Genomic DNA, 26,553 nt, shown 5'->3' on the forward strand with positions numbered 1-26,553 from the left:
AGACCCCTCACCAGCTCCGTTGCCCTTCTCTGGACACAATCTAGCACCTCAATGTCCCTCCTGTCATGAGGGTCCCAAAACTGGACCCAGCACTCGAGGTGGGGCCTCCCCAGTGTCCCCAGTGCCTGGTACAGGGGGATGGTCACTGCCCCAGTCCTGCTGGCCACACTGTTCCTGATGCAGGCCAGTTCAGCACTTGCCTGAGCCAGGCTTCAGCTTGGTGTTAAGGGTACAAACAGCATCTCAGCAACAACCATCAGTTTTAAAGGCTTTATTCAGCATGACTCTGGAACCTCTGTCTCCACACTCTATTTATAGCTCGAGTCACTCTGCGATCATGATGCAGGAAGCACTGACGGGCTGCAAGCCATTAGGAAAAAAATAAACCTCCACGAGTAGCATGACTTTATTGGAAATAAATCATGCTAAAAAATGATCCTTAACAGGTACAAAAAATTCAACATAAGGAAAAGAGAAGATTGGATGCGATACCAAGAGCAACATAAGAATTAAAGACTGCTGTGAAAGATCATACTGAAAAAAAAAAAAAATGCAATGAGGAACAGTAACACAGCATTAAAGGTGGGAGCACGGGGCAGACGAGATACAACACATCCTGCTTCCGTATTTCTCATCCGTGTACTTTGTTCAAATACTGTCACAGTAATGGAAGGCAAAAAGCACCAGACATTTAACTAAAGAAATAAGAAAGAAGGAACAGAAAATTAGGAAAAAAAAAAGTGAAAGCTCCTAATTAAGGAATCATCTCAAATACAGTTACTCAACAGAAACACAACACTTGGAAAATCTGCTGTCAACATATTTAGACAATACCATTATTCCAGCATTATGGAAATGACTCTGTTTTCCTGGTCTGTTACCTCTTCCACATACAGGGGAGACACCGAAAATTCATCAGAGGAATAAAAGGGGAGGAAATTGTTCCCATTGACTTAGAAAAGCCACAATTAGGAGGCCACGGAATGGGGGACAAAACATTATTAAGCCCTAAACACATAATTCCAGTTTGGTGGGAATACTGTGGATTATCTTCCAAAAAGCCAAGCCGCCCTCAGGGCAAGGCAGGGGGTGGTATTCCCAAGCAGAAGAAGTGACAGAAGCTGGGAGCAAAAGATCCTACAAAATAATCTTATGTAGGAGAAAGTAATCCCTGTGTTGTCTCCTTACAGCTGCCAAAGCAAGCACACATTTCACTCGGTCATCTGCTGAGGGGTGGTAGCTTCAAAGAGGGCCACTAAGGACTTTATAATCGGAATTTGAGTTTGAAAGTTGGTTTGTGGGGTTTTTTTTCTATTCATTCTTAAAGTTATCCAACCAGAAATTCAACTGTGCATAGTTTGGAGGTTTTGGTGGTGGAGACTTGTCCGAGTTGTGACCTGACAGCACAGAGATGGTGTAATGCAGGGTTTGCATAGTTTGTCCCCTCCCCAGCCCAAAGAACATGAAGAGGAAGAAGTCACAGCTTAGGATTTTGTTGCATTTATGAAAAACACAAAATGAGGAAGAAACCCCCCAACAAATATCCCCAAAATAATCCCATTTACAGAGGCTTCCCCTGCATCCCCCCCAGTGGGAACTGGGGAACAAGAGACTTACAACACAAGTCATGGCTATTTCACAAAGCTTCATTGTCTTAAATGAAGTTTATTACAGGCCCCAGTGAAAATATCAAAAGAATCACCAATGCATACACTTCTGCACCTTTGCCCAGGTTGTTCTTCTTGTTCTAGAGTGGTTAAGTGCCTTTTTTTTTTTATTATTTAAAAAAGTTTTTTTTACTTGTTTTTACATTATTGCTGTGGTTTACAATAAAATTAAAGACCACATGTGGAATCCACCTAGCAACAACAACAAAAAAGAGTCAGTTTCCCCAGAACAAGCTGAAGACATCAAAGCATGTTCTGAAGGGGCCTTTTTGATACCAGCTATTTAATGAGCAAGAACAAAAGAAATAATAATCCATCGCTTCTGTTCCTAGTGTAGATGAACAGACTCCGTTTTCCAGAAGGCAAATCCTTTCAATAAATTACCAGAACGAACTTGCAAGATGCTGGAGTTGCAGAAGTGGGAGTGGCCAGCTCTTGTCGGGCGAGATGTCTCCTGGAGTGTGTCCCACCACCACCACCACCACCACCAGCACCAGGGGCCACCCCTGGTTTCAGTCCAGCGAGATGATGTCCGGAGCACTGCCGCCTCCGCTGCTGCTGCTGCTGCTGGTTATCACTCCCGTCTCGCTCCTGCCCGAGGAGCTAACGTGCGTGCTGCTCTCCTGCTGGCTGGTGGAGGTGATGATGCTGCTGCCAGGCGTGCTGCTTGTTAAGGTTGAGGTGAGACTATCCAAAAACATAGGAGGACAGTACTGCTTGAAACAAACAACGAAGAATGAAGAGACTAACTGCACGAGGGAAATGTATGCTCTGAAGATACATCTTCCCTACAACCAGCACAAAAACAGCAGAACCTCGTTAACGCATGCGGAGCAAGCACCCAAGTTCTGCAAACCGGCGAGTAAGCAAGCCAAGATGGGAGCCACGAGCCCATCCCCTCATCCTCCCCCTTTATTTTTTGTTCTCTTATTAGCTTCAGCATTTCCCAGTGCATTAAGGACCACAGGATGATTATTAAAAAAAAAATATTCACATTTACAGAATATTCACTGCCTGTGATCATAGAATGGTTTGGGTTGGAAGGAACCTTAAAGACCATTCAGTTCCACCCCCCTGCCCTGGGCAGGGACCCCTCCCACCAGACCAGGTTGCTCCAAGCCCCCTCCAACCTGCCCTTGAACCCCTCCAGGGATGGGGCAGCCACAGCTTCTCGGGGCAACCTGGGCCAGGCTCTCACCACCCTCACACCAAACAAGTTCTTCCCCACATCTCATCTCCATCTCCCCTCTTTCACTTTAAACCCATTCCCCCTCCTCCTGTGGCTCCCCTCCCTGATCCAGAGTCCCTCCCCAGCTTTCCTGGAGCCCCTTGAGGGACTGGAAGGGGCTCTAAGGTCTCCCCACAGCCTTCTCTTCTCCAGGCTGAACCCCCCAACTCTCTCAGCCTGTCCTCACATGATGGGTATGCTCAAGTTTGTCCGGTGCAATATCCACTTTAGAAAGGCAAACAATAAAGAGTGAGTTTCAAGCCTGGATGTATCACAGTGAGGCTAAACTGCATCCTCCCTGAGCACATCTTCATTGCCACCTCTTGCTGGGAAAATGTGTTTTCCTGGTCTGTGGTTGGGTCTAATCACGGGGACAGCAAACACCGTACAGATGACGACAGCACCCCAACAGTTACTCAAACACTATGTCACAAAAACCGTAGCAGTTCAGAAACATACCTGTGAATCAACTGGGATTAGGGAAAGAAAATCCAGACCTAGAAAAAAAAAAGAGGAGAAGGATAATAAATTAATGAGTCTTTCCTTTTATTCCTACACAATAAATTTAAGGAACTTTTTTTTGTGGTCGTAGAACTGATTTTGCGATTGTTACAGAGTTTCTAAATGGAATATACCACTGTGACACCACTCTCAATGGCTACTTCAGGCAGCAGCGAAACGAGTTATCTAGTACAAGTGGCTCTTTTTAAGAATGAGGATGACAAAATGACATATTATTCACTGGGTATTGCAGGGTGGTTCAATGCGGTTGCTTAGATGGAGGTTGCCATTTGGAGCTGTTGGTTCATAATGCGAGTGTCACTGCATATTGTACCTGACTTGGCCAAACTGGGACATGAAGAGTGTCATCACATTAAGGATGCTGGAATGAAGTAAAGTCACAACATGCACAAGTCCAAAAACAAGCAGCAGGTCTCTTCCTCCACCCACGGGCAGCCAATAAGGAAACATTTCTAATATCATCCCCGTTTTGTGTCTAGACAAATAAAAGGAATGAAGAAGAGGAAACTACAAGTAGTTCAACGTATATCCTCCGAGAGCAGTGACAAGTAGTGTGCCTCTTGTACACCATTGGTGTGTAAGCATTTACGGCAAGGTGTTCAAAATTGTGAAACCAATGAGAAATTACAGCTTTTTTTTTGGTTCTTTTCTAAATATTGGCCTTGTGTTTGCTATGTCAACGGAAAGAAATGGCAAGCTTCCTCCCTCCCTCTTCCCTCACCTCCAAATCTGCTCTGGCCAGTGGCATCTCTCCTCCCCTTCTCCACTAGAGAAAAGTTATGAAGGAGATTCAAGGTCAGCTGCTTTTAGAGAATTTACCATTTTCTTGTGTTTTCGCATGTTCCAGAACTTCAGTTGAGATGGACAAAACAGTTCTAGACTTCCATTCTTTCTATCCAATTTGGCAAGACAGAGCATTTCTTAACAAGGGAGAATTGGAGGGAGGGAGCGGTAAGGGAAGCAAAATGAACAGAGAAACAAGGGCAATCCCATTGCCAAACTGGTGCTGAAAGAAGAGGAAAAAACCCAGAGATGTTGCAGGGGAGAAATGGAGACAGGCAATGGAGGAAGAGGGAAGTACAGGAGGCCAATGTGACACCTGCCACCACAAGTCACCATTTTGTGTGCTCTGGGTTCGTTACAGCCGGCAAAGAGAAACCCCCAGAGCCCCCTCAAATACAGTTTTCTTTTCAAGGAGCCAGGATAGAAAACAATCAGTATCCCCACCTTTTGTCTGATATTTAGCAGCAGGGTTGAAGAATACATCATAGGCATTTAGGGTATGTCTAGGTAAAGAAAGTCGATAGAGGTCAGCTTACATATTGTAGCTCACCTTAACCTTTTTCATACAGTCTAGAACAGAGCACCGCTAGAATCACAGCTACAATTAATGCCTGGGGTTGGGATGAGCCAGCACCATCACTTCTCTAACTTCAATAAGCAGCTGCTCTCCCTCATCTCTACCACGCGGAACAACCGGACGTTTACACACAAATCTAACGGAACGCAGCGAGAAGCATTTACTGGCTGCTGTTCCAAAAATGCCAATTTTCACCCCCAGACGCAACGCTGTTGCGAAACTGGAAAAAGACAGCCTGTACTGGACTTGTCTAGACATCCCATCAGCACGCATAGAGCCTTGTGCCGTTCAAACAAACAAACAAAAATAATACAACAGTTTATCGATTCTCCAGCTTTTACCCACCCCGCAAACGAATAAGGCTGTCACACAAACAGAGGTGAAAACCAGCCACCACCTACCTGGCAGGTCGGGCGAAATGCTGGAGATTGGTGGGTGATGGAATGGTACTGGGTAGTCGGTGAGTGAGGGAGGAATGGCGGCGGCGTCGACGGCGGTGACGCTGGGCACCCGGACAGCAGAGGGCTGATACATGAGAACCCTGTTTCGAACAGCGTGGGAAATTACAGACAACCTGGCCATTAGTCAAGAGAAGAGAAATCAGGCACCGCCCCGTGCTCGCCTTCACAAGGCGACTGTCTTACAGCACAACTACTCACTACACAGCTTTCCACTCTAATTTCCACTTTCGTAACAGTCTTCATGATAAAATGACCGTATCTTGGCTCTCAACAGTGACTGTGACCTACGAGCACGCTGGCATTAAAACAAAGTACAGTGAGTGCTGGAGTCGTTTGTGACAGCCCACCCTTCAGAGCCAGAAATGTGCTTGTTTCCAGTTTCTCCACAAAAACTCTTGCTGTGTTCTAACCTGTCATGCCAAGGGCACAACTGAGCATTACTCAGCCCCTGGAGCACAGATACCACCTGTAGAAGTTAAATATCCAACCCAGCTTTACTCACAGCCTGAACCCCAGCTACATTCAGCTCTCCAGGAACATACAAACCAGTTAAAACCCTTTTGCATCCCCACCTTCTGCTTGACTACTTCACAGAATTGTTAAAAGAGGACACCACAGGCGTTCAGGCACCAGCCACACACATAAAATATTCCATAAACTCCAAATCAGGTGGAAAAAACCCAGAGCCCCACACCCAGCTGCTCAGCATTGCTCCCTCCAGCCCAACATTTATGTGACCCCTGATTTTAGAAGCTTGGATTTCAGGCCCTCCCTTCTACTTAAACCTACGTCGCTTCGGCCTATAGGAAGACACCCCACGTTTTTGCCAAAACTAGAATTCAGGGAACATTACTGATGGGAGATAAGCTATTCCCCAAAAGCCTGGCTTTGACTTGGATTTGAAGAATGAAAACGTGCCGTTTCTGTACCTGGACAATAAGGGAAATGCATTGGTCACAGATAGGCAAGAAAACTGGTTGTAGCTGGCCATCTCAAACAAACACAGGAGCACAGAAGGAAATTCTTGGTGCCTTCTGAAACTTCACAAAGAGATATATTTCTAGCTTTTTTTTCTTATAAAAAAAATAAGAAACAATGTCTTGCAGAAGGACTCCTCCACAATCCTCACAAAAAACAGCAGCGTTTCACTACCACTGCTGAAAGTTGAAGATGAGCAACCATTTGCTCACCAAAGACCACACACTCCTGTGGACTAGAGACACGGTTCGCCTGCTCATCACTTCGAGAGCTGGCAGAACAGAAGGGGTTTGGGTTTATTACAGTTATTTTAGTGCAAGACATAAGCTGCCACACTGAGGGACAGACACACACCTCACGTATACAGCAACACCAACTAATAAGCCATGAACTAGAAGGTGGTGACATGGGAGAGTGTCACTCTCCCCCTCCAGGCCAAGAGGAAGAACTTCATGGAAGCCACCACAGCCAAGTTGCACAGATTGTGACAGACAGAAAAAGGGACAATAGTAGAGAAGTTGTTTAAGCCTGTGGCCAAGTCAGGTGTGACCACAAAGACAGCAGTTGGCAAAGGACTTGGGAAGTTGTGGGATGGGCTAACCAAAGTGCAGGACTGACTGACAACCACGGCAAACAGAGTCCAAGACATTCTGGAGCTTAACAGAGAGATGGAGGAAAAGCTCATCTTGATTCAAAACAGCAAAGACTCTCCTTTCCAAGACTGACAGGATGGATGAAACACACAAGGCAGCCTCACTTCCTGGCAGGTTAAATAAAGGGTGTAACAGAGAGCAAGACAAAAGCCTTTCAGATGACACTAACTTAGCAAGAATGCCTAAAGCTCCTCCACTCAGCATGATCTGCTTTCTCGGGAGAATCCTCTCCATTAGCTTAACCAGCTTCCTTCTCTAGGGAGAAAGATCCCTGCAAACACAGCAACAGTCACCACAAGTCTTTTGTGAGATGTAAACTATTTAATAGCATTTTGCCTGTACAGAGGTACCGTATCAATACAACCTTGGGCAAGGGGGGGCCTAGAAATCCTCCTATGGAAGCGTGGAGCTGGATTCCCGAAGAGAGGTTACAAGTCCGTGTGTCTACACACAGTTTATCTGAGATATTACAGAATAACAACTAACTTTAAAATGGACAAACCCTTTGGTTGGGCTCCCTTGCGTTTCAGACATAAATATGCACTTCCTTTTGGCAGGAGGGTCTTCCTCTTCGTCGGAAGAGCTTTCTATTGTCAAGTCAATAACATCAACTTTCTTCTTGTTTACCTCATTGGCCACTGTCACAGAACATGGTTTGGTAACAACACTGGAACCTGAACGAGAAAAATAAAATATCACTGTTTTTTAAAGGTTGTTGACAACAGTTTCTACTTGCAACAAAAGCAGGGACTCAGATCCTGATTTAGGATTTTTTAGTTGCATTTTCCTGGCCACTACAGACAATGTTATGGTCCAGGGAACTCTTTTATTAGTATTCTCTATCACATTGAGAGTATTAAAGCACAAGCTTTAATCTTGCTTAATGACCTAAAATAAGAACATCTTTTTCTTAATTGTTATTATAAAGAGCAAAGACAAAGGCCCAAAACACACATTTTTAGAGATACAACCCTTTCTATTTAGCTCTAAAGGTTAGAAGTATTAAACTTCCATCAATATCCATACACATTATCCAAGCTACAACTAAATCTCCAAGACTTTTTGTGAATTTGCTGTCAACTGCTACCCAGACAGACATACTTTCTATTTTGGTGCATTGTGGACTTGAGACTTTCACAGCTTCTTTCTTTGGCCTCATGGGGCACCAGGAGCCATCTTCTTGGAACTTGATCTCATCCACATCCGAACATTCATTAAGGATTTCCATAAAAAGCCTGAAAAATAAAGTGGAATTGTTTCATTTTAATTCCAAAGGAAGTTTTTTATTCTAAATGAAAAGACTGAGAACAGCCCTGAGAAGAAGGACTTTGGGGTGTTGATGGATGAGAAGCTCAACACGAGCAAGCAACGTGTGCTGGCAGCCCAGAAAGCCAACTGCACCCTGGACTACATCAAAAGAACTGTGGCCAGTAGGGCAAGGGGGTGGAGAATTCTGCCCCTCTGCTCTGCTCTGGGGAGACCCCCTGCAGGGCTGCCTCCAGCTCTGGGGCCAGCAGCAGCAGAAAGACAGGGACCTGTTAGAGCAGGGCCAGAGGCTGCCACAGAGATGCTGGGAGGGCTGGAGCCCCTCTGCTGTGAGGACAGGCTGAGAGAGAAGGCTCCGGGGAGACCTTAGAGCCCCTTCCAGTCCCTCAAGGGGCTCCAGGAAAGCTGGGGAGGGACTCTGGATCAGGGAGGGGAGCCATAGGATGAGGGGGAAGGGTTTGACACTGAAAGAGGAGAGATTGAGATGAGATGTGGGGAAGAACTTGTTTGGTGTGAGGGTGGTGAGAGCCTGGCCCAGGCTGCCCAGAGAAGCTGTGGCTGCCCCATCCCTGGAGGGGTTCAAGGCCAGGTTGGAGGGGGCTTGGAGCAACCTGGTCTGGTGGGAGGGGTCCCTGCCCAGGGCAGGGGGTTGGAACTGGATGGTCTTGAAGGTCCCTTCCAACCCAAACCTTTCTATGATTCTATAGAAGGAGACACAGAGGAAAAGTTAATTATTATCACCTTCGACCCACTGCATGCACTCTCCCTAGTTCATCTCACCTGAAACCCTGTAATCACAGCCTTCACAGACACCAAAAACTAACAGTATCCCAACCTCCAACACTGCACTCCAACATTACTGCAATTCAGTGATTTCCATACAGAAGCAGAAATCATCCTCCTAAACAACATCAAACTTGACTGAAAGGAGTTAAATTTTAAGGTTAACAGCTTCAGAGATTAGGTCATGTAAGAAGGAGACCTATCCCTAGATGTCACATTTGGATTTCTCCAGAGGAAATCTACCAAGGCTCCAGAGTTGGATGATGCAGTTAGAAGAAAATCTTACTTTGTTTCCTACATGGGAAACAGAGTTTAACAGAGTCTAATGGTTTCTCCCAGTCTAAAGTTTTTTTACAAAAAATATAGTATGAACAGGCTAAATCTTAAGCCCCAAAAGTAGCTATTAAATACATCATGAAAAGTTTTAAGTAACTGTGTAATCTGCAGAACCCCATCTCTTACCCATCTAATATTAGGCTCTCATAAGCTGCCTTTTTGTCACAGACAGGGCAGATCCAGGTCGGTTTCTTTTCGTTCATCTGAAGATAAAGAGCAGCATCGAAACATTGCAGGTGTGTGCAAGTCACAGCCCGGCATGGGATTGTCAGTCTCATCTTTCCCAGCTGCAGGAGATGAATTGGAAGAGCGTCACAAGAGCAGACAGAAGTAGCCCTAGATGTCTAACACCAAAACCAGAGCCAGCAGGTGCAGCAACTCTCTCTCCTCACTGCAGAGGTGCCCAGCACTAAGGTCACTGCAGGCAAACCCAGGCTATCAAAGCACACACAGCCCACTTAGAGGAAGAGTAAAGCCATCCTCAAAGTCTTCACCGCGTCGAAAAAGGTTAGAAATATCTCTGATCGACCTGCATCAGTGTTATTTCTAGGACTTTATTCTTATGAAAAGACCTACTGGAGCACCTGCTTCTATCTTTTTCTTTGAGCCACGTTTTTTATCTTTTAGCCAAATATTTCAAAAGGTTTTTGTGAGCTCCAGTTATTACTCAGATTAATACCCATTTTAACATTTAGCTTAACAGACCAGTCACGAACATAAGGGAAGAGAAACCCCGAGGCAGCCTTAGCTTGATAATTTTGTTGTTTGTTCCAGTATCTGGCAGGATAAGCAATACCTCCAAGATTTGAAGGTTGTTTTGGTTTTTTTAATCACTGTATCCTTAAATATTCTGTCACCCTGCCTAATTAGTCTCAGTGCCTCACTACAGGAGATTAGTCTTTCTGAAGGCTCCCTATACACAAGTAGCAACTTGTTTCTGACTGCACATTCTCAGTTCTGAAACAGAACTGGTTGAATGCTGCGACAATCGTGTAGATGCGCCCTTCTCCCCACTATTTAACTTAATTAACCAGTATAATCCAAAACCCAGTTAAGTTCCTAAAGCAGGGCCTTTTCCAAGCAGCTCAACCCCGCACTAAAGCCAAAAATACCACTCTGTGTACAGTAAATTCCAGCCATACTTACAGGACACATCAGAGACACGCGCAGACTAGTCGTGGCAATCTCACTGTCAGGATCTGCAGTTAGTTTTTCTTTGACTATTAAAATAAATTCAAATGTCATTATTTAAAAAACTAATCTTAATTGGCCAGTACACGTACTTTATTTCCAGCTATCTAAAGAAGCTAAGCATCTAGGAAACTAGTTCATAGCAACAGTACTCTGGGCATGGAGTTTCTTTTCAGAATGCTACGAATCCCCCAAGTATTGTCAGTTCTGGCCTTAAAGAGCCACCAACCACCCTCAGAAAGTACAGAGATGCAAATTAATTGGACTTACTCAGTGCTCTGGAATGGTCGGGGTTTCTGATACCTTTCATTTTTAACCTCTGCAGAAGCATCGCTGAAGTGAGCTGACGAACGAGGTACACAGACATGGAGTAATTCTACAAAGAGCAATTAACCATTAAATATGGATTTCAAACAGCACTGCCACTATCACAACAGGTTACACAGTAAAAACAAAAACAAACCGATTTTTAATAGTTTTGAAAAGCACTGACAGATGACTTCATTGCTGCGCAAGAGGCCAACAGTCTGCCAGAAATCTCCTGCTAATCAAGTCCAATTGTCCTCCTCGAGTTGCGCATTAAGCAGGAAGAATAACTCCACAACCAAGAGACAACCCGGGCTCTTTTTCTTGGAAGTATGATTCACACTGGCGACACCTTCTCATGCATCTAGTCTTTAGGAACGTCTCACCTTAGTCTCCTAAATCCTTCCCTTTTTTCAGTGCCAATCTGTTAGAGGGGAACTCAAAGACAATGATGCAACAGAAGAAAAGAAGAATGCTCCTTCAGGTGCAAACAAAACACCTTCAACTGTGACACAGCTGCACAGATTTCCTTGTACCTTCCCTTTCACTTGCTCTGCAGTTTTAAGCCAAGCCTTACTGGTGAGTAAGAAGCTCAACAGGAGCTGGCAACATGCACTGGCAGCCCAGAAAGCCCCCCACACCCTGGGCTGCATCCCCAGCAGCGTGGCCAGCAGGGCCGGGGGGGGATTCTGCCCCTCTGCTCCGCTCTGGGGAGACCCCCCTGCAGGGCTGCCTCCAGCTCTGGGGCCACCAACAGCAGAAGGACATGGACCTCTTGGAGCTGGGCCAGAGGAAGCTACAAAGATGTTCCAAGGGGTGGAGCCCCTCTGCTGTGAGGACAGGCTGAGAGAGTTGGGGGGGTTCAGCCTGGAGAGGGGAGACCTTTGAACCCTTTCCAGTCCCTCAAGGGGCTCCAGGAAAGCTGGGGAGGGACTCTGGATCAGGGAGGGGAGCCATAGGACATGGGTGAAGGGTTTGACACTGAAAGAGGGGAGATGGAGATGAGATGTGGGGAAGAACTTCTTTGGTGTGAGGGTGGTGAGAGCCTGGCCCAGGTTGCCCAGAGAAGCTGTGGCTGCCCCATCCCTGGAGGCGTTAAAGCCCCATCCAGCCTGGCCTTGGAGCAACCTGGTCTGGTGGGAGGTGTCCCTGCCCAGGGCAGGGCGCTGGAAATTGATGATCTTTAAGTTCCCTTCCAACCCAAACCACTGCATAATTACACCATGTCCCCTCCTCTGAGGTTGGCCACGTTTCCCAGCATTTATTGCTTTTCCCCAATTCACACCGTTTGCCAGTTCCTTTTGTTCTGTGTTCGCTCTTTCTTCAAGGTCAGTAATGAAGAGAAAATTCTGCAAGTCCTACTACTGCAGAATAATAATGGTTTCATCTGTATAACAAACACAACCTGCGAGTCCTTATTTCTACTCCCTGGCAGCCACCTTCTTGTGGCCCCTGTACTGCCTGGGTACTGCATGGGAATTTTAAACAAGAACACTGATGCTTCCCCTCCTCCATTACCACCCAGCTCTTTAGATGAGCAAAGTTATCTAAATGCATGGGAAACTATTATGAAAAAGAGGTATTTTTCTTCCTTAAAGAATGACCATACATTGCACTGTTTATTGCCTGCAGAAAGAATTCTAGAGGCTCAAGTCTGACCAGCTCTGTGGAGTTACTGCCTCCTCTGCTCAGAAACCCTCCCCTATCAGTCAAGTACCTTAACGATGCGAGGCCAATGACACTCCACACAGTCCCCAAGGTTCTCATTTAGAGGATGGATAGCTAGTTCTGACGTTCAGAGCAGAGCACCAACATTAAACCGAAGAACCCACTTCACCTCTCGGCGCAAGGGGGAATTCCTCCAATTCATCTTCTTCCAGCAGAGGATATTTGGGCAGATACAGGGGAGGAAGAAGGCAGGCATCAGCAGGAGAGGCCGGGACCACACACATCCCTGCCATCATGGTAAGATTCTTGTGCTTCATGATTGGGAAGCAACAGCTTAGACCTTTTCCTCCACCTCTGTTTTTGGAAAAAATCCTTTTCTGTCAGCACTGCCTTTCTTTTATTTTCTGGACATTAGCTTTCTCTCCGATTTCTTTTTTAAAATTTTAATTAGTATATAAAAGTTTGTCATGGAATCATAGAATGGTCTGGGTTGGAAGGAACCTTAAAGATCATTGGACACCTCCCACCAGACCAGGCTGCTCCAAGCCCCCTCCAACCTGGCCTTGAACCCCTCCAGGGATGGGGCAGCCATGGGCAACCTGGACCATGGTCTCACCACCCTCACAGCAAAGAAGTTCTTCCTGAGATCCCATCTCAATCTCCCCTCTTTCAGTTACATTGGAGACTCAGTTTGAAACATGGTATTTCTGGTCCGCAGCTTTTGATTATGAAGAAAGAAATACGAGCTAAGCTACTCTGATAATTGAATCCAGAAGGATTTACACAACTGGTCACAGATAGAGGAATATGTAGTTCTTGAGTTCCCAACAGCTGAAAGGACTGCTGCAACAGCTATTTAAACTCAGGAAGAATTCAGAAGTTCCTCATGCCCTCCTTTTCTTTCCTTAGGAAATCCATAAGGGGATTTCTAAACAGCCATGCAGCCATTTTAAAAGCTAATTGCTTTTCAACTCTGATTAACAACTGCAGGTACTAAAAGTAACAGTCACCACTCCCTTTGTCTCCTGCCACCTGAAGTCCACTCTTTTCCCCAACTCCAGCTTCCATGAAGTTTAGCATTACATAATGAAGAGGCATCCATTTTCTCTTTTTTAACCCCTGAGCTCTCCATCCTTCCCCACATTAAGTCACTTTTCCCTCAAGTCACCCAAGCTTCCAGAATACTCTTCCTTCACATGAAAACACACACTGCTTAGATATCCTACATTGCAAACACACACCACACAATATGGACCAACCAAGCACATTCGAGATCCAATCCCAGAAACAGCTGCCACCAACAGCCTGAGACATCCCCCAGTAAACCCTTCCCAGCTACCTGCCATTTAAGAGCTTTCTGAGCTGGAAATTCCACCCCTGTTTTGGTTTATTAGCAAGTGCAATTTTAAATCAACTCACAGAGATGCCATTTTCATATTAAAAAAAAACAAATCTCAAAAGAAGAGAGATGGAAATAGCCATTAACCCCATTCTTCCTATGAAATAAAAATTGATTTTGTAAAACAAATCAGTATTACTTGGTTAGAAAACACAAAAACCTCAAAAGCAAATGCCTGTCTCTTTTTTAAAGACTTTTTCCACATTCTACAGAATATAAAGTTTACCTTTCCAATTTCCGAAGCCCAGGAGATGGAGATCTGGTTTGGCACTGCTGACGACAACCTAACTAGAGATGTTATATTCAAGGGGCGTCCAGGTCTCTTCTGTTCAATTCCATTTTTTGGCGGCGGAGCGTATCCCTACGGAGAAGGAAAGGAGAAGGAAAGTGTTACCCAGTCTCCCTGCTGCACTCTGAAACCTGCCAAAACAGACTCAAACACATCTACAAGAAGCAGGTAAAGCTAAAGACTAAATTCAACATTTACTCTAAGAAACACCAGTCTTTAACAGTCTTATAGCATAAGTCTACCACGATTCTAAAGCATTTTCTGTTTTAAAGTGGTTTTATGGAAGTGCTCAAGAGGTGGAAGAAAACACAGTCCAAGTGATTTCACTGAAAGAATAAAAAGCAATTTTGATGCTTTTTCCCTTTTCTCTGTCCCCATCCCACTGAAAGAGAGTGGAACATCACAAGGAAACAGCCTTAGTGACAACTCCCCATGACTTGCTGTGTTTAGTTCAGTGTTCCACACCCAGAAAACACTTCACTGATTCTATTTAAGAAACAAAGTCTTGTTCCAAGAGCCCCACAACTCTTTGGTGCCCACTTTGCCTCCCATCACCTACACACAGCGCCTTTAGCGAGGGGTTGTCACCTGTACTCTGTCACAGCCCTGAAGAAGGGCTGTAGGTGGAATATCAGCTGTATTTAAGAGCTAGTGGGCTTTGCTGTTGTCTGCAGAAACAAAATAAACTAGATATTGCTTGCTTTCAGCTTAGATGAAGAATTTCATAGAATCATGGAATTGTTATGGTTGGAAGGGACCTTTCAGATCATCGAGTCCAACCACCAACCCAACACTGACAAACAGTAACCCATGTCCCTCAGCACCACATCTGCCCGGCTTTTAGATACCTCCGGGGATGGTGACTCCACCACTGCCCTGGGCAGCTTCTTCCAAGGCTTGACAACCCCTTCCGTGAAGAAATTTTTCCTCATACCCATCCTAAACCTCCCCTGGTGCAACTTGAGGCCATTTCCTCTTGTCCCATCACCTGTTCCTTGGGAGAAGAGACCGACCCCCCCTGGCTACACCCTCCTTTCAGGGAGCTGGAGAGAGTGAGAAGGTCTCCCCTCAGCCTCCTTTTCTCCAGGCTGAACACCCCCAGCTCCCTCAGCTGCTCCTCACAAGACTTGTGCTCCAGACCCCTCACCAGCTCTGTTGCCCTTCTCTGGACACAATCTAGCACCCCAATGTCCCTCCTGTCGTGAGGGGCCCAAAACTGGACATAGCACTCAAGGTGGGGCCTCCCCAAGTGCCCAGTACAGGGGGACAGCCACCAGCCCAGTCCTGCTGGCTATGCTGTTCCTCATCAGGCCAGGATGCTGGTGGCTTTCTTGGCCACCTGGGCACACTGCTGGCTCATATTTAGCCACTGTCAACCAACACCCCCAGGTCCTTTTCTGCCGGGCAGCTCCAGCCACTCTGCCCCAGGCCTGGAGCACTGGACAGCTTTTCTCTGTAGTTTTATTTCCCGTATGTTTGCAAATTGAATCGGGAGCCATCCAGTTCCCTTTTGCTTCTCGGCAAGCACCCATTCTCCAGCGTATCGTGAGCAGAAGGCACCTGTGCTACGTGAAGGAGCAGCTTATTCCCCTCTCCCTGTTCCTGTCGCTATGAAAGGAAGCCTGTCTGCAGCAGGAACTCCAGGGATCTCCGTTCTGAGCTCATGCAGACCCTGCACAGTCCACCCAGCAAAAACACTCACCCAGCACCAGGAGGACACCAGCAAGAGGCTGCAGCCCTACATCTTGCACAGAACCAACTGCCAGATTTCATCTGGTTCAGGACAGTGTTATTCTATACAGAAAACTCTCCCAGAAAGGATATGCTGAAAACCCACACATTCATTTGGTTGGTTTTTTGGGGGTTGTTTTTTTTTTTTTTTTTTTACACCCAGATAAACACTCACATTCACAGCCTAGTGCTTGGAAAAAGAGTCACTTTGGAAGATGCTAAGTCCGACAATAATAAAACAGAAATAAACAGCCTCTTCCACTTGCTGACCAAGTCACTGCCTTTAATCCAAGGACGACTCAGCAGTTGTGACATCTTTTCCAAGGTTTCCAAAGCCTAGTCCATACATTTCACCTCACAACCAAGCCCTGGCTGTGTGCCACCATAGCCCTTTTTTTAATTTCAGACAGGACTGTTGCTCAGTGACAGAAAAGGGACTCTGGTCTGCCAGGCCAGAACTGCAGACAACAATTGCTGAAGAACTCTCTCCAACATGGTTGTCACCTGTAGGAAAGTAAGGGAAGATTGGCGAGGAGGACTGTAAATATGCTCAAGTGACTCAGGTGTGGGGTGCTGGAAAACACATCTATCACACTAATTGTTGCTTAGTTTTGTGTGCTCAACAAGAAGAACATCTGCACTCAGATAACATAGGCCTGGGATGGACTCAGGGACACCTTATTAAACGTACCTGAGATGCTTGCCCTGCTGCTGAAGAGATCAAAGCCCAGCAGAAAACTCTGCCTGTCTGAATCCTTGAAATACAGGCTCAAGCAGCAGGTGGGAGGACTCTCGCTCCCTCACTCCCTTGCTAACAAGGACTCTCATGCTAATAAGGACTCTGGCTCCACAGTGCCGACATCCCCTGCTTGCCTGCCTCTGCCCGGGGGCTGCTTCAGAGGTTCCCCGATCCATGAGGTATTGACATTAAATTGTTCTTTGCCCTTAATCCATGGTTTTGTGGTTGTTCCTGTGTCCTGCCTGCATCGGCTCACACATCACCCTAGATGAGTGTCCCAGTAGCTCTCAGGAACCATGTGTGCTTTATCACCGCAGAGGCAGCAGAGATACAGGTAACAGTTTCACATTAAAAGGAATGAATGATTTGTCATTTCTTTAATCAGACATAGCAGCTGCAGCCTTTTACAGAGCATATTGCTTTGCCTTACTAGGCCTTTCCCTACTAGGGTGACTCTGTAATGAGCTTATGTGGACAAACACACCATCCCCACAATATTTAGGAGAGTACTTCCACACATACTGTCCCAGCCACAGTAATCCTGCTGGTCTCCAACCTAAAACAAAGCTGCCTTGCTCTCAAGAGAGCAAGGATTCAACTCCTCTTACATTTCCCAACTTTTTTTTCTTTTACAGGACTCAAGAGAAGAGCACTCTGCTTGCCTGTCACAACCAGCATCGTCTAGCACTGTTTAATTAGGTTGCCAATACTACTGGCCAGCAAACGGCAATGTTATTTGGGTGTTTAAGTCTTCCATGCTTCTTGCAAGAACGATATTAGTAGGTGGAATCTGCTGTAGCCAGAAAAATCTATCAACAGAAAAGAGGGATTGCCCTTCTATCTGGCTATTTCCAACCTGCCCTGACATATCTGGGTTTGTTCTCTGGAAGAGACCTGCAGTGGTCTATGGGGGTTCCCTGAGAAGAAAAACAGACTACCTTTCTGGAATTTTGCATTTTGTCTTGCCTATAAGAGAAGTCAAAAGAAGAGCCACCTCCTGTAGTGCATTACGGGTAAAATCCTTGTTACTTGCCATGACAACTGAATGAAAGGCTCTACATTTACTCCTTTTAAGTCAGAAGAGACACTGTAAGAGGACACAGATAGTTGTAGGAAGACAAGAAAACCCTGTGCTACCATGATTTGGCACAACTCGCAGCACTGCTGGCACACTGACAGCAATTCTCTGAAGTTTCTAGTAAGGATGGCAGCCAAGGAGATGACCAAGAAGGATTTACAGGCATCTGCAAAGGCATGAACTGCTACACCAGGGAAAGATAGAAGACTTCAGAACTGTACAAGCTGGCAACAGAGGCTGGCATCACTGATCAGTTATCTAACAGCAATACTACTGAGTTGGACAATAGCAGTCACTGAGGAAAAGAAGTTATTTTGCATTTCCTGCAGGAGAAAGGAACCACCAGAGAGACGCAGACAGTGAAGGACCAAACCAACAAAATCTATTTGCAGGAGCACTTGGACTGAGACTATATTTATCATCCAGCTCAGCTGAAGCAGGAGAGGAAAGGAAGTTGCCAAGACCATAGTCATTTATTCACTTTTTCAAGTTTCTGCTGAACAGATTAAAGAATCATCTTATGATGCACAGGAAAAACTTACAGGGTTTAGATCTACAGGAAAGCAATAACCCAACATTATAAACAATTTTTGCTAAGACTGGTATATGTTATGCACAAAATGGGCAGCATAACATATTACAGCAGGGTGTAAACTATTTTAGCAAGACTGAGAATCAGCAGACTGATGTCTACAGGATAACATCAGACCAAATTCTTCTGGGTGGGTTGCTTAAAGAAAGGAATTTCACTGAATTTCACTGAATTTTAGAGTTGGAAAGGACCACAGAGATCATCTAGTCCAACTCCCCTGCTGAAGCAGGAAGACAATCTGCAGAAAAAAAAGAGAAAATCCTCATTCCTCACAAAGAACAAAACTGGCATTTGCAGAAAAAAAAAATACTAGAAAACACAGGAAAGAAATCTCATCTGTCTTCAGTGTGTAAGGGAAGAACAGAGATGCAATGACTAAAGAAGTAAGGTGAAGAGAAGTTCAAGAGTTTTGTTTAAGGTGAGTAGAGGCCACAAAAAAAGCAGTTGTGGTTGTATATGGCAGGAGAGAGGGTACAGGACAACACATCTGACACACTGAGAAGGTGACGAACATTCTGAACAGGAGGTTTCACACCTCTCTCCACACAGCACTTTTCAAACCTGCTGCCAGGAAAGAAAACTCTGTACTACTACTTTTTCCATCCTCTATAGCTTCTGAACTACTTCAGAATGGGTTGTGTAAGAGTTTCTCTCTGTTCTATTGGACAGACACCCATTGCAGAGATCTTTCCACCAATAAAGAGTGCGCTTTTCCCTTTTTGCATATATCCAAGCCTTGAGGTGACCCTGCTTCCATACTAATTTTTCCAATATCAGAAACCAGTAGAGTGTATGACTGCCAACTTGCTATAGGTGGCTAAAACACAATTAATCCATGCAGTGGCTATAACTTAATTAAGAGTAGTAATGGCTTATCTCACACAGCAAACATAGAAACCATATGCCTAACATTAATAACTAGAGAAATTTGAGTGATAACAGTAAACAGCTCAATTGTTTTAACAAGCTAACATTACAGGAAAGAAAAAATTAAAAAAAAATAAATCCCACACCACAAAAAGTCACAAAGAAGCCACAAATACAAACAGACAAGCTTACCGGCAATGGAAACAGCTTCCCATTTACTTTAATACACAAACTATTAGGGTAATTATCTTCTTGAGGGCAGCTTGTCTCTGCTAGGCATAACCTACAGCCCCAAAAAGAGAAAGCGTCATTTTCAAGTGTCACCATATTCATGTGTCCCTGCAAACATCTAGACTCATATTACATTGGCTAATTAAGAAGTGATAAAACAACACAATTAAAAAGGTACCTTAGTTGGACTTGGACTGTGTAATCTCTCCTGCCTCCTGGTAAAAAGTCCCTGTGACAAGAGAAAGAAAAAGAGAAGCGCCCATTTAGACAGCAGATCTCATATTCCAGTCATATGCAGAAAAAACTGGCAGGCGCACCCCAACATCACTAAACTTTGCTCTCATTTTAATTTTATTGAGCTGTGAACAAGCCTTACGAGCGACACCGCTGTTTAGCTCCTGCAAGCCAAGCAGGACTTTAGGATCAGCACCTCCTGTCAAGAGTTTATAGTAACAATAAAATACGACGTTGCCAGAGAGGAAAAAACCCTATGAATTCTCTTGGCTTGCACCCTAGGTCTTGCAACAACACAAACCCTGGGACAAAAGATAAAAGCAGCCTTCCATTCCTGCAGCCAGGAAAGATGCAGGGAAGAAAACCTTACCACCTCCCTAAATAGTCACAAACATTTGGAACCGAGTAACTGTTAACTCTTCAGTGGGGTAGGATTTACCCCACCCACACACAAATTCTGTGCCTGGTAGCTACTGAAGGAAACCTCCTGGGCTGGTGGGAGGTGTCCCTGCCCATGTCAGGGGGTTCAAACTGGATGATCTTTAAGGTTATTTCCAACCCAAACCATTCTATGAGAACAGAACAGATAAACTCAGTGTTAACTTCGGTGAGGATTATCACTCTGCACCTGCAAGCTTATGCGAGGCATAAAATGAACTAAAAAACCCCGTTCTTACCTGGAAATACAGATTTCTCTGACCTGCTGAGGTGTTAAAGCAAAGATAAAAAACTTCTCTTGGAACCTCTGAATACTGCTCTGTACTAGAGAAAAAAAAAAAGAGACGAGAAACAAAAGAGGTTTAACCATGGTGATTAAAGTCATTGATTAAAACAGGATCTGCAATTGAGTTTTTCCTGGAACGAGGCATAAGTCACTTAATATAATCAAATTGGGGGTTGAGCTGCATGTAACTGTCAACAGGAAAGCAATGGAACAAATCATTCATTCAACTATATTCAGCTGGCTTAATATCACATTACACTTCAGCGCTAAAGCAGCTTGGCAAGGCGCGTTATAATCCCTCCTCCCACGGGAGAAAGGTTCAAACGAACACACAACAAAACATAACACTGGATACCTGATGAAAAGAGGATCACAGAGAAGATGTTTACAACTATTTTAAGGTACTACAAGAGGAGAACGTGCACCAGAAGTTATTAGTGGAACAGCCAGAATTCCAATTGGAATGGTAACTCAGCCTTTGGGGAGGAAGGAAGGGAGCACCACCCCTAATGCCAGAGAAGACTCCAAGTCTGGGAATTACCCCTCATCAGCATTTGGAGGAAAAAAAAAAAGTAAATACAGCTTTTATATCAGAATCCTACTTGTCTGTCAGTGATGGCAAGCAGTAATATTTTAGTATTAAACATTCATAATATGTACATATTACTTCTTTATTTCCACTTGAGAAGTTAGAAATCTTGACCTGAAATAAAGGTAGATTGGACTTGTCCAAGAGTTTAAAACAACCAGCTAGGAGGACAAATGCAGAAACAGCACAACTAAACCAGGCAAATTTGGAAAAGCCACATTGTCTTGTACACTCTGATGTTTACAGAACATTGTCTTTATGCCCAGAACATACACGCACACAAAGGACACAAACATGAAACAGAACCCAAGTGGAACAAATACACAAACCAAGTTCCTCAAACAATTTAAAACAGCTACATTGCACACTTACATACACACACCACAGACAGCATTTTGTATTTCAAAATTTGACCCTTAAGCATGCATTCAAAAGGTCAAGGAAATCGTCTGTTACTGAATTGAGTGTGGGTTAAAACTAAACCCCGCACCTACACCTGCTCTTGTGTTCTCATACTAGTGTAAAAGAATACCTACATCCATCTCTTTTAAAGAGTCACAGTGAAGTAGACTATACTCCTAGTTCTGACCTATTTGGTCCAAATCCTTCATTCTCAGACATAAAAAAACTTGTTTCTTCCATGTCCCAATCACCCAAGCCTACTAACTGGGACTGTAAGATATCCATCTCAATTTAAAAGTCTTATATAAAGCCTCATTTCCACATGAAGCCATGTTGGAGTGATTTTCAGACAATGTTCTTAACCTTTCAACATCAGAAGGGCCAATTATTTCTACATCAAGCCATTCTTCCATATCAGTTCCCCAGATCCGAGTTGTTGCTCTGGCTGCTGCTACCTCCAAGTACCATGCTCTGGAAAGAGTTTGAAGGCAAGCAAGTACTCAGTTAAATTAATCTTGTCCCCCTCACCCATGTCCTAAGAGGACATGATTGTTACAGGACTAGATAATCCTTACTCCTAATAACAAGAGGCTCTGGTGAGACCCCCACATGGAGCACTGTGCCCAGCTCTGGAGTCCTCAGCACAGGAAGGACATGGACCTGTTGAAATGGGTCCAGAGGAGGCCACGAAGATGCTGGGAGGGCTGGAGCCCTTTTCCTGTGAGGACAGGCTGAGAGAGTTGGGGGGGTTCAGTCTGGAGAAGAGAAGGCTCCGGGGAGACCTTAGAGCCCCTTCCAGTCCCTAAAGGGGCTCCAGGAGAGCTGGGGAGGGACTCTTGATGAGGGAGAGGAGCCACAGGATGAAGGGTAATGGCTTCAAACAGAGAGAGGAGATTGAGATGAGATGTGGGGAAGAACTTGTTTGGTGTGAGGGTGGTGAGAGCCTGGCCCAGGTTGCCCCAAGAAGCTGTGGCTGCCCCATCCCTGGAGGGGTTCAAGGCCAGGTTGGAGGGGGCTTGGAGCAACCTGGGCTGGTGGGAGGTGTCCCTGCTCATGGCAGGGGGTTGGAACTGGATGGTTTTTAAGGTCCCTTCCAACCCAAACTATTCCATGATTCTACGATGGAGGATGACCAAGCATCAGTATATGCCTCATGAAAGCACAAGTTACAGCCTAAAAGACTCTATTAAGAAACTAAAACGTTTAAGAGGATGCAAAGAGCTTGCAAAAGGCTGAAAGCATTTCAAAAAAATATTACTAAACAGTTCGGGAACATTTTCTACCACATAAGGTAAGACTGCGTCCAGTTCTGGGCTCCCCAGTTGAAGAGAGACAGGGAACTACTGGAGAGTCCAGCGTAGGGCAACTAAGATGATGGACGAATTGGAGCATCTCCCTTACAAGGAAAGGCTCAAAGAGCTGGGGCTCTTTAGTCTGGAGAAGGCTGAGGGGAGACCTCATCTATGTTTACAAGTTCCTAAAGGGTGGGTTGAAGGATGTTGGAGCCGGACTCTTTTCAGTGGTTTCCAGCGATAGGATGAGGGGCAACGGGCTCAAGCTGGAACACGGGAAGTTCCACTCAAACATGAGGAAGAACTTTATGGTGAGGGTGGCAGAGCCCTGGAGCAGGCTGCCAAGGGTGGTCGTGGAGTCCCCTTCTCTGGAGATTTTCAAGACCCACCTTGATGCAGTCCTGAGTGATGTGCTCTGGGCAACCCTGCTTTGGCAGGGGAGTTGGACCAGATGATCTCTAGAGGTCCCTTCCTACTCTGACAATTCTGTGATTCCGTGACAGGCTGAATTTCAAGACAGAAAACAACACTATTCCAAATAATTAAATATGTTTAAGAGTAGAGCATCTGAGGAAGTTGAAGTGAGATTTCAGGTTATTTGGAAGCCAAACATCAACTCAGTATTTTAAATATATGGTTTTGCAACGACCCATGGGCTGAGAAACCTTCACTAATCCGATACAACACTGAACTTTGCTGCACAAAGTATCCATTTCAGTGCCAGATGTCCAAACTTGCAGAATTGTTGCAGTGAAATAAGCCTAAACTAACAAACCAGTGAATTTGCCCTCTTTACCTTGTTGCAACTAATTAATTTCTGACCCTGGAACCCTTTTCCTGTTGGCCCTGGTAGATGTACCTCACTTGTACCAGGCAGAGACTTCAGCTCCAAATCTTTCAGCCAAAAGTGGAGGTTCAACGTAGGTATTAGGAAGCACTTCCTTACCGAGAGGGTGGTCAAACACCAGAACAAACTTCCCAGAGACATGGTCAATGCCCCAAGACCGTCCGTATTTATGAGATGTTTAGACAATTAACTGTTACTCTTGGCCCTTAACTATTACTCTCTAACTTCTGGTCAGCCCTGAAGCGCTTGGGCAGTTAGATGACCACTGTAGGTACTTTCCAGCTGAATGACTCTATTATTTAATATTTAAGAGATAAAGATCTTTATTCATATAATATTTACAGAAGAGAACACTATTTTCTGAAGTGTGGTTTTTGGGGACTAGTGGTGGAGACGGGGCAAGGGTAGGGATGAGAAAGGAAGGGAGTTTCCACCTTTTCCCAGCTGCAAAAAGCTATTTAAGTCTGGTCTTAGCAGTCATGAGCAACACCTATTTCAGGAATTAAACACTTACCTAGACTTGTAGGTTTTATGAGCACGTCAAGCACGTCGTAAAAAGGGAGGCTTTTCAGTTGAACGTCAGGATGAACGGGTGGAATCGGAGGGGACGGCTGCTGCATCTCAAAGTGGGGCTTAGTGTCTTGGAGGAGCACGGAACCGACAGGTGAAGAAGGAGACTGAGGCGTGACGGAAGTCGAAGGGAGCGGGTGAATGCCAGCAACCGCCAGGTCAGACTCAACAGGAGAGGAACTATTGTCCAGATTGAAAACCGCCGGTTTTATGGCTGTTAAGTCCGAAAGTCCTTCAATCGTCCTTGGGTACCGGCGCCTATAGAGTTCTCTAATTTTTATCTGAACTGCTGGGCTGCAGCCGCTCTTCAGTAAGTGCAGTGCCCTCATCAGGAGGTCATGTTTCCGTCCGCTTTTATTACGTCCAGCAAACCCCAACAACACTTGTAGTTCAGAAACACGAAAACTTGATACCATATTCTAGAAAGAAAAAGAGAGAGATAAGCACAAGTGAACCAACAGTACCCCAAACAGACTTTTTTGAGGAGCATCATAAAGCATCTGAGCTTCCATCATTATAGTTCCACACTTGCTATCTTAGATACTACCCACTCCCTTACCCAATACAAAAGAATGGTTAGTTTAAAACAAAGAAACAAAAACCGTCCAGGATCAAGGTAGAGCTTTGTTGTGTTATTAATTTCAAAGACTTCCAATTGTTCTCATACTCAAAAATAACATCATCTTATTGCAATCCATGCAGTGTTACCTTAACTCACAGATAGAAGCACAAGCTCTAACACAAAAACCTGTCTCACTTCATGAAACAAAATGAAAAAAATCAGATGAATGAGTAACACTACCTGTCTTCTAACACATTTTAAGAAATAAAATAAGCAACTGTTTAAGTTCTGCATAGTTTATTCTGAAACATTCTATAGTTTGGGCAGGATGTTATATGCACGCATGAACAGAGACAGGCACACCGGGTTTTGCTCTTGAAAGGATGGCAAACTGCACACTTTTTAAAAGATAAATTATATCACACAAACAAACTGTTTAATCAACGTAACTGATTCTTCCAGAATGTCACAGAAAACTACCTGCCCTTTTTGTATGACTTTCTGGTACTGTGGGACACTGCAAGATGTCTTTAAAGAGTTAGTTTATCAGAGTTAGTTTTGAAAGACTGAGGACTGAACTGTGAATTTCATAAAGATCCTCATTTTAAAATAAGAATAAATAAAGCCCACTACGCAAGAAGTAATATTCTCCACCTGTTCCTAAAAACAAGTAACTTAACATAGGTGCATCATCTCACATTTTTGTGAGTAAGCTCTCTTTTCAGAGGTATAAAATTGTCCAGAATTCTTCTAAGCCACTTCATATTTCTGTGGGATTCTTCCACTGTAATAAGGAGGTTAAGTTTAAAAGATGAAAGAACATCTGACTTTCATCTGTGCCACTCTACTGTACCAACTCCAGGCTCAAGGACTGGCAGATGAAGGCCCAAACAGATGGTATTGAAGTAGTAGACATCTGGGACCATAAAAGATATCTTGAAAAGCAGTTCAAAAGTGCATTGTTTGACTAAACAACGTTTAAAGCTTCGGGCATTGTATTTTGAATTGTATCCCTTCTGAAGCCAATGTTTTGGGTTTACTTTCCCTAACCCTTACTATAAAGTTACAGAGTTTACACCCATGTATTCTAACGTGAGATCTGATCTTGGCTGAAGTTTAACAGAACTGTCCAGTCAGCCACCAAAAATGTCTGAACTGCCCCCTTAATGTTGAGAAAATTGTTTGGGTTTTTTTTAATAAGGCAGATCAGGGAATTAAGCCAGATGAAAAAAACTTCACAGAATCATAGAATGATTTGGGTTGGAAGGGACCTTAAAACTATCCAGTTCCAACTCCCTGCCCTGGGCAGGGACACCTCCCACCAGACCAGGTTGCTCCAAGCCCCCTCCAACCTGGCCTTGAACCCCTCCAGGGATGGGGTATCCACAGCTTCTCTGGGCAAGTTGACCCAGGGCCTCACCACCCTCACAGCAAAGAATTTCTTCCTAATATCTCATCTGAATCTCCCCTCTTTCACTTTAAAACTATTACCTCTCCTCCTATCAGCTCACTCCCTGATAAGGAGTCCCTCTCCAGCAGCACCCTTCAGGTATTGGAAGGCCATTATAAGGTCTCCCTGGAGCCTTCTCTTCTCCAGGCTGAACCCCCCCAGCTCTCTCAGCCTGTCTTCATAGAAGAGGGGCTCCAGCCCTCAGAGCATTTTTGTGGCCCCTGCTGGACCTGTTCCAACAGGACCATGTTCTTCCTATCTTGAGGACTCCAGTGCTGGACACAGTAGTCCAGTTGGGGTCTCACAAGAACAGAGGGGCAGAAGCATCTCCCTTGCCCTGCTGGCCACGCAGCCCAGGATGCCAGGGGCTTTCTGGGCCGCCAGCACGCACCACTGTGCTGGCATGTCAAGCTTCTCATCCACGAGTACTCCAAAGTCCTTCTCCCCAGGCTGCTCACCATCCACTCTCCACCTAACCTGTATGTGTGCCATTACAAGCCAGGAGGAGCAAACAGCCAGGACCTGCCTTTTCAAGGAC

At 44.9% G+C, this 26,553-nt stretch overlaps 1 protein-coding gene across 7 annotated transcripts; it reads right to left on the reverse strand.

Annotated features, from left to right (window-relative positions):
• Nucleotides 1-256: 256 nt before the first annotated feature.
• Nucleotides 257-24,422, reverse strand: PIAS2 (protein inhibitor of activated STAT 2). Of its 7 annotated transcripts, none has more exons than XR_001413297.1 (14): nt 23,948-24,422; nt 20,257-20,341; nt 19,524-19,574; nt 19,307-19,397; nt 14,045-14,179; nt 10,716-10,821; nt 10,401-10,474; nt 9,381-9,541; nt 7,971-8,104; nt 7,372-7,543; nt 5,179-5,351; nt 4,645-4,703; nt 3,355-3,392; nt 2,280-2,380 (listed from the first exon to the last, which is right to left on the reverse strand). XR_001413297.1 is itself a non-coding variant. In XM_014953468.1 (13 exons), the coding sequence occupies exons 1-13, from the start codon at nt 24,417-24,419 to the stop codon at nt 2,180-2,182; spliced, it is 1,863 nt and encodes a 620-aa protein (XP_014808954.1). In that variant the 5' UTR covers nt 24,420-24,422; the 3' UTR covers nt 257-2,179. The 7 variants fall into 7 exon arrangements, 5 of the variants coding, with proteins under 5 accessions (XP_014808954.1, XP_014808956.1, XP_014808953.1 ...); XR_001413298.1 differs by having other exon boundaries at nt 2,297-2,354; XM_014953468.1 differs by lacking the exon at nt 4,645-4,703 and having other exon boundaries at nt 257-2,383; nt 5,179-5,318.
• Between the last annotated feature and the right edge of the window lie 2,131 nt (nt 24,423-26,553).

This window comes from Calidris pugnax, unplaced genomic scaffold (assembly GCF_001431845.1).
Source record: "Calidris pugnax isolate Ruff unplaced genomic scaffold, ASM143184v1 scaffold260, whole genome shotgun sequence".
NCBI classification, from domain to species: Eukaryota; Metazoa; Chordata; class Aves; order Charadriiformes; family Scolopacidae; genus Calidris; species Calidris pugnax.

Excerpts from the sequence above, each read along its gene's own strand:
- PIAS2 (XM_014953466.1), bottom strand. The coding sequence starts at position 24,419 with ATGGTATCAAGTTTTCGTGTTTCTGAACTACAAGTGTTGTTGGGGTTT. Across the intron at positions 19,575-20,256 it reads AGAGAAATCTGTATTTCCAG|GGACTTTTTACCAGGAGGCA; the intron begins GTAAGAACGGGG and ends CTCTTGTCACAG. Across the intron at positions 9,542-10,400 it reads GCGTGTCTCTGATGTGTCCT|CTGGGAAAGATGAGACTGAC; the intron begins GTAAGTATGGCT and ends CATCTCCTGCAG.